The sequence below is a fragment of the Crotalus tigris genome, unplaced genomic scaffold (assembly GCF_016545835.1).
Source record: "Crotalus tigris isolate CLP2741 ecotype Arizona unplaced genomic scaffold, ASM1654583v1 scf7180000019964.508439, whole genome shotgun sequence".
In the NCBI taxonomy this organism is placed as follows: domain Eukaryota; kingdom Metazoa; phylum Chordata; class Lepidosauria; order Squamata; family Viperidae; genus Crotalus; species Crotalus tigris.
The window spans coordinates 94473-106721 of NW_024097794.1; the positions used below are offsets into that span (position 1 = coordinate 94473).

The 12249-nt window shown below is 46.0% G+C and overlaps 1 protein-coding gene across 2 annotated transcripts in view; it reads right to left on the reverse strand.

Annotated features, from left to right (window-relative positions):
- The window catches only part of MMP14 (matrix metallopeptidase 14), a 56078-nt gene extending 44379 nt beyond the window's left edge, over window positions 1-11699 (reverse strand). Inside the window, exon 1 of one of the 2 annotated variants that reach the window (XM_039365118.1) lies at window positions 11513-11699. Coding sequence is in view for 1 of the 2 variants with exons in the window: in XM_039365117.1 (XP_039221051.1) it covers window positions 3061-3159 (99 nt within the window). In the remaining variant the exon portion in view is untranslated. Of the gene's footprint in view, window positions 1-3060; window positions 3362-11512 lie in introns of those variants that run through there. The other variant, XM_039365117.1, reaches the window with a different exon arrangement.
- Window positions 11700-12249: the final 550 nt, after the last annotated feature.

The window sequence follows — 12249 nt, forward strand, 5'->3', positions numbered from 1 at the left end:
TCCTATCGAACAGATTGCACCCCTCAATGCAAAAAAGGAAAGGAAGGGAAGATAGAAAAGAAGAAAGGGAAAGAAGATAGAGGAAAGGGAAGGGAAGGAAAGGAAGATAGAAGAAAGGAAAAGAAAGGAAAGGAAGATAGAAGGAAGGAAAGGAAGATAGATGAAAGGAAAGGAAAGGAAGATAGAAGGAAGGAAAGGAAGATAGAAGGAAGGAAAGGAAGATAGATGAAAGGAAAGGAAGATAGATGAAAGGAAAGGAAAGGGAAGGAAAGGAAAGGAAAGGAAGATAGAAAAAAGGAAAGGAAAGGAAGATAGATGAAAGGAAAGGAAAGGGAAGGAAAGGAAAGGAAGATAGAAGGAAGGAAAGGAAGATAGATGAAAGGAAAGGAAGATAGATGAAAGGAAAGGAAGATAGATGAAAGGAAAGGAAAGGAAGATAGAAGGAAGGAAAGGAAGATAGAAGGAAGGAAAGGAAGATAGAAGGAAGGAAAGGAAGATAGATGAAAGGAAAGGGAAGGAAAGGAAAGGAAAGGAAGATAGAAAAAAGGAAAGGAAAGGAAGATAGATGAAAGGAAAGGAAAGGGAAGGAAAGGAAAGGAAGATAGAAGGAAGGAAAGGAAGATAGATGAAAGGAAAGGAAGATAGATGAAAGGAAAGGAAGATAGATGAAAGGAAAGGAAAGGAAGATAGAAGGAAGGAAAGGAAGATAGAAGGAAGGAAAGGAAGATAGAAGGAAGGAAAGGAAGATAGATGAAAGGAAAGGAAGGAAAGGAAAGGAAGGAAGATAGAAAAAAGGAAAGGAAAGGAAGATAGATGAAAGGAAAGGAAAGGAAAAAGGAAGATAGATGATGAAGGAAAGGAAGATAGAAAGGAAAGAGATAGAAAGGAAAAGGAAATAGAAGGAAGGAGATAGAAGGAAGGAAAGGAAATAGAAGGAAGGAAAGGAAGATAGATGAGGAAAGGGAAGGAAAGGAAAGGAAAGGAAGATAGAAGGAAAGGAAAGGAAGATAGAAAATAGATGAAAAGAAAAGAAAGGAAAGGAAAGGAAGATAGAAGAAAGGAAAGAAAGAAAAAAAGAAAAAGTGAAAAGGAAAAGGAAGATAGATAGAAAAGGAAAGGAAGATAGATGAAAGGATAGATGAAAGGAAAGGAAAGGAAGATAGAAGGAAGGAAAGGAAGATAGAAGGAAGGAAAGGAAGATAGATAGATGAAAGGAAAGGAAAGGGAAGGAAAGGAAAGGAAGATAGAAAAAAGGAAAGGAAAGGAAGATAGATGAAAGGAAAGGAAAAGAAAGGAAGAGATGAAAGGAAAAGAAAGGAAGAGATGAAAGGAAAGGAAAGGAAGATAGAAGGAAAGGAAAGGAAGATAGAAGAAAGGAAATGAAAATAGATGAAAAGAAAAGAAAGGAAAGGAAAGGAAGATAGAAGAAAGGAAAGAAAGAAAAAAAGAAAAAGTCAGCTGACATCATGTTTTCACAGAGATGGGGGGAGGGGTGGGCTGGAAAAGAAAGGAAAAAACTAGGAAAGAGAAAAGAAATCCGGGCGATGCGAATCCAAACTTGGAGGCCATCAGCGCAAATGAGGTTGGCCGCAGGAGGAGTGCAGAAGAGGCGCACGCCTTGGCCTAGAAACAGCCAGTTCTCCGTCCAGCTGCAGAACTCATCCAAGAAAAGGGAAGAACAAAGGATGGTGAAAAAAAGAAGAAGGGAGGAGTAAACGAGCAAACCAGCTGTAAAGAGAAAGCAGAGGTGCAAAAGGTGAGGGGAAGCTTGGCAGAGACAAGAGTCAGGAAAATGGGGAGGGGGGGAGAGAAAGGCAGAGTGTGTGCTTAAGGAAAGGAAGGGGGGGACAAATCAGAGGAGAGGAAAGGAGAGGAAGACAGAAAAGAAGAAAAGAAATTAGAAAAGCAGAAAGGAAAAGAAAGGAAGAAAGAAAGATAGAAAAGAAGAAAGGAAATTAGAAGGGAAGGGAAGAAGGGGAGAGAGAAAACGAGAAAAGAAAGGAAGCTATAAAGGAAGAAAGGAAAAGGTTAGAAAAAAGGAAAGGAAGGTAGAAAAGAAGAAAGGAAAAGAAAGGAAGATAGAAGGGAAGGGAAGATAGGAAAGAAGAAAGGAAAGGAAGTTAGAAGGGAAGAAAAGAAAGGAAGATAGAAGGGAAGATAGGAAAGAAGAAAGGAGTTATAAATGAAGAAAGGAACGGAAGATCAAAAAGAAGAAAGGAAAAGAAAGGAAGACAGAAGGGAAGGGAAGATAGAAAAGGAAGGAAAAGAAAGGAAGATAGAAGGGGGAGATAGAAAAGAAGAAAGGAAAAGAAAGAAAGATAGAAGGGAAGGGAAGATAGGAAAGAAGAAAGGAAAAGAAAGGAAGATAGAAGGGAAGGGAAGATAGAAAAGAAGGAAGGAAAAGAGAGGAAGATAGAAGGGAAGGGAAGATAGGAAAGAAGAAAGGAGTTATAAATGAAGAAAGGAACGGAAAATCGAAAAGAAGAAAGGAAAAGAAAGGAAGACAGAAGGGAAGATAGAAAAGAAGGAAAAGAAAGGAAGACAGAAGGGAAGATAGAAAAGAAGGAAAAGAAAGGAAGACAGAAGGGAAGATAGAAAAGAAGGAAGGAAAAGAAAGGAAGACAGAAGGGAAGGAAAGATCGAAAAGAAAGGAAAAGAAAGGAAGATAGAAGAGAAGATAGAAAAGAAGAAAGGAAAAGAAAGGAAAAGAAGATGAGAGGAAGGGAAGGGAGACAGAGGAAAGGAAAGGAGGAAGGGAGTTGCGGGAGCCGATCAAACTCCCTCAAACCAAACCGGGGAGCCTCAGGAGAGAGAGACGCGCGCGGCCAGGAGAGAAAAGGACGGCAGCCCAAGACGGCAGCCCAGAAAACGACCCCACTTGAGGACGACCGCCTCCCCGCCGCCTTCCCTCCCTCCCTCCCTCAAACCCATCGCCCTCCGGGCCGGCGGGGCTGGCGGTGCCCGGAGCGGCGTCGGGCAGGGCGGCCGGAGCCCGGCCAAGGCGGGGCACCGTCGGGCAAGGCGGCCGGAGCGGAGCCGGCAGCACCGCCCGCCACTCACCTCGGGGCTGAACTGCGGGGGGGCGGCGGCGGGCAGGGCGCAGGAGGCCCAGGCGAGCGGCAGCAGCAGCCGGAGGAGGGCGGGCGGCGCCGGCCACATCGCGCGGTCGCTCGGCCTCGAAGGCGGGCAAGAAGGCAGGACGGCAGAGCCGAAGGAGCGCGGCGGAGTTTCTGCTGCTGCTGCGGCTGCGGCGGCTGCTGGAAGAGTTTCTCTCGCCCGCGCCGCCTCCTGGCCCCGCCGCTCCCGCCTCGCTCGGATCGCTGAGCCCGGCCCTTCTGGAGCCGGATCCGCCTCGGGCTCTGGCTCCAATTAAGGGGGCGGGCAGAGGCTCCCCTCGGAGGAGGGAGGGAGAGAGGGCGAGGCCAGGCCGGTCTGGAGGGAGGGAGAAAAAGAGAGCGGCAGGCAGGAGAAGAAGGAGGGAGGGAGGGAGGATAAGAGAGAGAGGGGCAGGAAGGGAAAGAAGGAGGGGAGGAGGAGAGAGGTAGGGAGAAAAAGAGAGGGGCAGGCAGAAGGAGGAAAAGGAAGGGAGGGAGGGAGGATAAGAGGGGGAGGAAGGGAATGAGAGAGGTAGGAGAAAAAGAGAGGGGCAGGCAGAAGGAGGGAGGGAGGGAGGATAAGAGAGGGGGGGAGGAAGGGAAAGGAGAGAGGTAGGAGAAAAAGAGAGGGGCAGGCAGAAGGAGGGAGGGAGGATAAGAGAAGGGGGAGGAAGGGAAAGAAGGAGAGAGGTAGGAGAAAAAGAGAGGGGCAGGCAGAAGGAGGGGGAGGGAGGGAGAGAGGGAGGAAGGGAAAGAAGGAGGAAAGGAGAGAGGAGAAAAAGAGAGGGGCAGGCAGAAGGAGGGAAAGGAAGGGAGGGAGGGGGGATAAGAGAGAGGGAAAGGGAAAGAAGGAAAGGAGAGAGGTAGGGAGAGAAAAAGGGGCAGGCAGGAGGAGAGAAAGGGAGGGAGAGAGGATAAGAGAGGGGAGAGGAAGGGAAAAAAGAGGGAAGGAGAGAGGTAGGAGAAAAAGAGGGGCAGGCAGGAGAAGAAGGAGGGAAAGGAAGGAAGGAGGGAGGATAAGAGAGAGGGGGAGGATAGTAAAAAGGGGGCAAGACAGAATCATTTTTTTTAGTGAAAATAATGAATGCAGGCAGTCCTTGATTTACGACCACAAGGGAGCCCAACATTGCTGTTGCTAAGCAAGACACTTGTTGTTAAGGGAGTTTTGCCCCACTTGCCATGGTTGTTAAGTGAATCCTTGCATAGGTTAAGTCAATAACACGGTTGTTAAGTGAATCTGGCTTCCCCCTTGGGCAGAAGGTCGCAGAAGGGGATCACGTGACCTTGGGACCCAGCAACCGTCATAAGTACATGCCAGTTGCCATCCGAATTTTGATCACGTGACCACGGGAAGGCCGCAGGGTCGTTAACTGTGAAAAAAATGCACATAAGTCACTTTTTTTTCCAGCGCCGTTGTAACTCCGAACGGCCAGTAAATGGATACCAATAATGGTTACTGTATTTCCCCAAAAATAAGCCCCAATGTGTCTTTTGGAGCCAAATATATATATATATAAGACCGGGTCTTATTTTGGGGGAAACACGGTAGAAGAAAATGCTCGATTCATAGAACGGCCTTTAGCCTGTGATTAAACGGGAACAAGTAGTAACAGATCCCCAGTAGGAAAATTATGTTCAACGTATTATAGGAACGGCACTGAGTATTTTACGGTATCTTTCGCTCTTGACAAAGACATCAGCAGTAACTCTCTCTCTCTTATTCTTTCATTTGAGCAGTCTTTCTGAACTGGACAATTTCTGGGACTTCAATTCCCAGAGTTCTCAGCAGTGGCTAAGCTGCCTGGGGGGATTCTGGGAGTTGAAGTCTGCCCATCTCCAGGTTGAGAAAGACGTAAGTCCAGTGCAGCTATAGATGGTATGACTTTGGATCAATCAGCAGGAGACGGTGAATTCTAATCCCACTTTAAGGATGAAAGGCAGCTGAATGACTCTGGGTCAATCACCAGGAGACAGTGAGTTCTAGTCCTGTTTTTATGCATGAAAGCCAGCTGGATGATTTTGGGCTGATCACTAAGTGAGTTCTAGTCTTGTTTTTATGCATGAAAACTGGCTGGGTGACTTTGGGCCAATCACCAGGAGACGGTGAGTTCTAGTCCCGCCTTGGGCACAAAAGCCAGCTGGGTGACTAGGGGCCAATCACCAGGAGACGGTGAGTTCTAGTCCCGCCTTAGGCACAAAATCCGGCTGAGTGGTTTGGAGCCAGTCCCTCTCTCAGCCCAGCCCACCTCGCAGGGCTGTCGTCATGGTGGGAAAAGAAGGAGAAAGGAACACTGTATTCTGAATGCTTGTCGCCTCGACTTACCTCTACAATAATTAAGGCAGGCGAAAACTATAATAAATAAACAAATGTAATTATATATAACAACAGATAACGCCTGCAGCATGGGCATGCACACCTATTATTTTAGCTGTGCTTTTGAGACAAAGAGCGAGGACAAAGGTGAAGGCCTGCCAGATGGGTGCGGCTGGGATCCAGTGAACCAGCCCCTTGCAACGGTGATCAAAACAGCATTGTTGTCGGTTTAAAAATCCCCTACCTGGAGGAAACGCATTCCAGAAGTATGAGTTTGCATTCATGCGCCCTGTGAAGCAAGGTAGAAGACGCTCCCCAGAGGAGGAAAGTTGTGTGGCCTGATTGTAGCCCCCAAAAAATCAAAACTCGGCCATTTTGCGGAACAGCAAAAGCCCTCAGAAGTGGCAAAACCGACCGCTTTCATTCAAGAAAAAAAAATGATCTCGCTTTGTTTCTAGAAGTTCTCAACGTACGATCACAATTGGGCCCAGAATGCTAAGCGAGACAGTCGTTAAGCGAGTTTTGCTCCATTTTACAACCGTTCTTGCCACAGTCGTTAAGCGAATCACCGCAGATGTTAATTAGTCACACGGTCGTTAAACGAGGCCGGTTTGTCCGCAGGTCGCCAAAGGGGATCATACACGACCCCGGGACATTGCCACCGTCATAAGTACATGTCAGTTGCCAAGCGTCTGAATTTTGATCACGTGACCCTGGGGGATGCTGCAACGGCCGTTAACGGTGAAAAACGGTCACAAGTCACCTTTAATTCCAGGTAGTCCTCAATGTACGACCACAACTGAGCCCAAAATTTCTGCTGTGTTTAAGTGAAATGTTTCTTAAGGGCGTTTTGGCCCGCTTTACGACCTTCCTTGCCACAGTCGTTAAGTGGATCGCTGCACAGTATCACGGTTGTTAAGTGAATCTAGTCTCTCGTGGACTTGGCTAGTCACAAGGTCACTAAAGGGGATCACGTGATCCCGGGGACACTGCGACTGTCATAAATCTGAGTCAGTTGCCAACTGCATCTGACTTTTGATCACATGACCACGGGGGAACGCGGCAATTTTTATTTTTATTTTATTTTATTTTTTTAAAAAATGTTGTTTCGGATTCTTCTGCCCTGAAAAAAGCATGAAAACATGACTTTTTTTCCCTTCTTTTCCTTTTTTGCCCTTTTCTCCTTCTTTCTCTCGGCCTTCCAAAGCCAGCTTCCTTTTGTATTTTTTAATCTCATAATAAGATTTTGAAGAGAAAAAAGGCGAAGGCCTCGGCTGTCGTGATCTGTCGAAGCGAGCTGCAGCTCAGCACAAATGCCTCAACTCTTCAATAAAATTTGTTCGCCCAAAACAGAAGCTCCCTCAGCCGTATCTGATTCGAAGACAAGTCAGGAATATTTGATTTTATTTCCTTTCATTTATTTATTGGCACTACTGCCTCTCTAGACTTAAAAGTGGTTTCAGGTTTAAAAATATAGAAATGGCCACAATTAGGTAGGAAGATTTGGTCTAGTTCAGGGCTCTTCAAACTTGGCCCTTTGATGACTTGTGGACTTCAATTCCCAGAATTCCTCAGCCAGTGTGCCCGGCTGAGGAATTCTGGGAGTTGAAGTCCACAAGCAGGGGTCTTCCGACTTGGGCCTTTGATGACTTGTGAACTTCAACTTCCGGAATTCCTCAGCCAGCGTGCGTGGCAGAGGAATTCTGGGAGTTGAAGTCCACAAGCAGGAGTCTTCGGACTTGGACCTTTGATGACTTGTGGACTTCAACTTCCGGAATTCCTCAGCCAGCGTGCCTGGCTGAGGAATTCTGGAAGTTGAAGTCCAGAAGTCATCAAAGGGCCAAGTTTGAAGACCTCTGGTCTAGTTCCCAAACTAGGGGACAGTGAGTTCTAGTCTCGGGTCAGCCTTGGGTCAGCTCTCCTCCAACGATCCTGCAAGGTAGCACAGGCAGAACGAAAAAGGCAATGCCCAGGGTTGGTGGCAGAGATTATCTGGGTTGACCTCTCCTGCTTGACCAAAATTTGCACCACTTTGGTCACCTTTTTAAAAATTGGAGCTTTCAGAACAATGTTTCTGAACCCCAGTGACTAGAAGAGGAGTGGACTTCAACTCCCAGAATTCCCCAGCCTGGGAGTTGAAGTCCACCCCTCCTCACGTCACCGAGGTTTAGAAACACTGTCTAAGACAGTGGTTCTCAACCTGTGGGTCGGAACCCCACTTGGGGCCGAACGACCATTTCACGGGGGTTGCCAAACAATGCAGTCCGCCATTTTTTTCCCCTTTTCCTTAGCTGTGCTACTCCCTTTTATTCTATTGGCTTTTGAAAGCCAATCGAATAGACTCTCTTGAATAGAGTCTAATTCTATTGGCTTTCAAAAGCCAATAGGAATTGTCCAGGCTGTCTCTGCCCTGCTGAACCGGCCAAAAGTCCCATTCTGCAAATGGTGCTGCACCAGTTGAGTAGTCCTCGACTTACGACCAGTTGAGTAGTCCTCGACTTACGACCGGTTGGGGATCGCGGCATTAAAAAGGTTGAGAACCACTGGTCTAAAAAGCTGGAAAAAAAAATCCATCCTTTCAGAAGGAAACGCAAAGCCTGCCAGAAGGAAAAACTCCTTAAAGCCCAAAGCTTTTGTTTCTCTCAAAAATTCTGGGTTTGGGGTTGTTGTTGTTTTTTTTGTCTCTCAGCAGATTATTTCCCCTCCATCTGCCCTCTCCTCCCATCTCTGCCTTTATGATCTCTGCCTGATCCCCCCTCCCCCCACAGCCAGTCAGCTGGGCATACTGGGTTGCCCAGTTGACTCAGCCCTCCAATTTTGCTGAGCTCCTAGTTCTGTCTTCCGGGGAAAACCGTCGTTAAAAGGGGCTCCTCCGTGCCTTCTGAAAGCCACAGGATCCCTCCTGGAAGGGGGGGGGGGCTTTTGAAACTCTTCCCTAATCTCTCCCCCAAATAAATAAAATAAATAAATCTCTTTCCCTCCCCCCCCCTCCGCCAGATTTATTAAAAATCTGTGCAATTTCTCTTCCTGGCATCCAGCCCTACCCTCCAAAATAAAAGGAGAAGTAGGTATGGAGAAAGCGGACGTGGGAAAGCTTGAAAAAAAAAGGAAAGGAAAGGAAAAAAAAAAAACAAAACCCTGGAATCAGCAGAATGTAAATGCCAGAAACCACGTCTGGAGCTGGAGAGTGAGGGAAAAAAAATTTAAAAAATAAAATAAAAAAAGTAAAAACCCAAAATCTGTAGAAACGAAGGGGTGAGGGGAAAGGAGAAAGACACAAGACACCTCTGGTTGCCGATCCACAAATCAGAAGCGCTGCAGATTTGGCGGTTTGAGGCCTGCTTGAATAATCTTTTTTTATTTTCCAGGAATCTTGTTCTCAGCAGCTTTGAGAATTTACCCATCCTCCTTTCTCCTCCTGCAATTCCTCCCGTCTGGGTTTAGAAGAAATCATGAGGCTAGGAAAAAGTCGGAAGGTAAATAAAACCCCAGAAATGCTGAAGGGTTTCGAACAACGTGTCCGGAGGAAATTGGTGGCGTGCTAAAAGGAAATTTGCAATGACCCAGGAGAGTCTGGAGTCAGTGTGGAAAAAAAGCTGCCTTTTAATCATCCTGGAATATTCCAGGAATCTTGTTCTCAGCAGCTTTGAGAATTTACCCATCCTCCTTTCTCCTCCTGCAATTCCTCCCGTCTGGGTTTAGAAGAAATCATGAGGCTAGGAAAAAGTCGGAAGGTAAATAAAACCCCAGAAATGCTGAAGGGTTTCGAACAACGTGTCCGGAGGAAATTGGTGGCGTGCTAAAAGGAAATTTGCAATGACCCAGGAGAGTCTGGAGTCAGTGTGGAAAAAAAGCTGCCTTTTAATCATCCTGGAATATTCACCATATGTTCAGATTTGGGGCCATGGAAGCAGAGTCCTCTAGCACAGGGGTCAGCAACTGGTGGCCCTGAAGCCAAACCTAGCCCTGGGTGTAAATTTTTAAAAGCCCTCTGGGAAATAACCGAGTTTTCTCAGGGGGTTGAGGCAACTGAGGAGTGGAGAAATGAATTAAAGATGTAAATAAAAAGAAGAAGTTGAGAGGAGAAACAAAGAAAAGAGCAGCCCAGCCTGTTTGGGCCTTGCTCCGCCCAATGTTTAGGTACACCCTGCTTTGTGGGTGGATATTTGGCGCCAGTCTCGGCTCAAATGATCTTCTAAGATATCAATTTTACTAAAAGTTTCTCAAAGAACCCTAAAATCACCACAGAAGGAAGAGAGAGGGGGAGGGGGAGAGAGAGAGAAAGAGAGAGAGCGAGAAAGAAAGAGCGACAAAGAGAGAAGAAAGAGAAAGAAAGAGACAAAAAGAGAAAGAGAGAGAGAAAGAATGACAAAGAGAGAGTGAGTGAGAGAGAAAGAGAGAGTTGTAACTTCAAGGGCAGGTAGTCAATGGTAAGTCACTTTTTTGAAGTCCATCATAACTTTGATGAGAGAGAGACAAAGAGAGAGAAAATGAGAGAAAAACAGAGAGAGAGAGAGAGAGAGAGTTGTAACTTCAAGGACAGGTAGTCAATAGTAAGTCACTTTTTTGAAATCCATTATAACTTTGATGAGAGAGAGAGAAAGAAAGAGAAAGGGAGAGAGAGAGAAAGAGAGAGAAAAGACAGAGAAGAGAGACTGAGAGAGAGGAGAGAGAGAGAAAAAGAAAGAGAAAGAGTGACAAAGAGAGAGAGAAAGAGAGTTGTAACTTCAAGGGTAGGTAGTCAATAGAAAGTCACTTTTTTTGAAGTCCATCATAACTTTGATGAGAGACAGAGAGAGAGAAAGAGAGAGAGAGAAGAGAGAGAGGGAGGGAGGGAGAGAAAAAAGAGAGAAAGAGCGAGAAAGAAAGTTGTAACTTCAAGGATAGGTCGTCAATAGTAAGTCACTTTTCTTCAAGTCCATCAAAACTTCGATAAGAGACAGAGAGAGAGAGAGAGAGAAGAGAGAGAGAAGTAAAAGGAAATAGGAATGTTCTGTCTATAACTGGAAGGGACCTTAGAGGTCTTCTAGTCCAACCCCTGTTCCAGCAGGAAACCTTGTAAACATTTCAGACAAATGGTTGGCCTATCTTTTCTTAAAAACCTCCAGTATTGAAGCTCCCACAACTTCTGGAGGTAAGTCATTCCACTGATTACTAACAGTAACAGAATAACAAAGTTGGAAGGGACCAGAGAGGTCTTCTAGTCCAACCCCCTGCTCAGGCAGGAGACGCCATACCATTTTACACAAGTGACCGTCCAGTCTTTTCTTAAAAAGCTCCAGTGATGAAGCACCCACAACTTGATTGATTGATTGACTTTTTATTTACACCAATTTTTCTCAACTTCAAGAATTTTAAGATGGGTGGACTTCAACTCCCGAGTTCAACATGCTGGTGAGGGGAATTCTGGGAGATGAAGTCCATCCACCTTAAAGTTTCTGAAGCTGAGAATTATTACTGTTCTGTTTTGATCCATTTTAGAAAATATGAAGAGTATTAAGAAAGAAAAGCCGATCCTCCCCTTCCAATAAGCCGACATTCACAACCGGACCCTGGATCTGCTAAATTTCAACACGTGGTGTGTTTGTCCGCTCTTAACAATGCAATCTGCTCGTTCTGGGTTGACACTATGCTGGACACTGGATTATGAAACAAGCCAGCTAGATTCTCACCACCAAAAAATAATTTTATACTAAACAAGCCACCATTTTTCAAAAGAGGGTCAGGTTGCTGGATTTAATTTTCACTGCAGATCCCAGCAATCTCCCAAAAGTTCCAAAGGGCAGGTAGGTCAAAAAAGTCAATATGGTGGCCGCAATACTGAAAACCCAACCCTTTTCAATGTGCATCCCGAGGCGGTGCAATGTGTATCAAAGGGATGTGAGGCTTTACTCATGTTGGGGCAGCCATTTTGACTCTTTTGACTCTTCTGGACGTTCTACAAGAATCCTGGTCTTTTTTCACAAAACCTTTGCGTGCAGAAGGATGCAAAACAACACACCGAAGCATTAAAGCCAGGAATTATGAACATGGATGGGGACGAAGAAAAAACAGGAACCATTCCTGGCCCCCAAATGTCAACTCGAGTCCACAAAAATCCTACCTTGCAGGGTCGTCGTGAGACGAAGTGGACAAGATCCAGACGGCGCCCCTTGAAAAGAGGATTGCAGGATTGGTGTGTTGTTGGTTTTTTTACGATGGTCTATTTTGTTTTCCACTTAGGCAAGGGGCATCTTCTCAAGATGTTATTTTTAGGTGAACATTACATGTTAGAACAGTGGTTCTCAACCTGTGGGTCGGGACCCCATTTGGGGTCAAACGACCATTTCACGGGGGTCGCCAAACAACGCAGTCCGCCATTTTTTCCCCTTTTCCTTAACTATGCTCCTCTCTTTGATTCTATTGGCTGTTGAAAGCCAATAGAATAGACTCTCTCGAATAGAGTCTAATTCTATTGGCTTTCAAAAGCCAATAGGAATTGTCCAGGCTGTCTCTGCCCTGCTGAGCCCGCCAAAAGTCCCATTCTGCAAACGGTGCTGCACCAGTTGAATAGTCCTCGACTTACGACCGGCTGAGTAGTCCTCGACTTACGATCGGTTGGGGGGTCGCGGCATTAAAAAGGTTGAGAACCACTGTGTTAGAATGATGCGAACGTGTGAATGGAATGGCCCCGGTTTGCAAGCTGCCGAGGATCGTCTGACAGCGAACGGTCCACCGACCCAATCGATAAAACAGCGCAGAAAAGAGCACGTCCCCCCTTAATCGTAACCCATCGATCGACTAACATCAATTTCCGTACAGACATTGTCGATCGCGGGAATCTATTGGGGCTGCAGTACC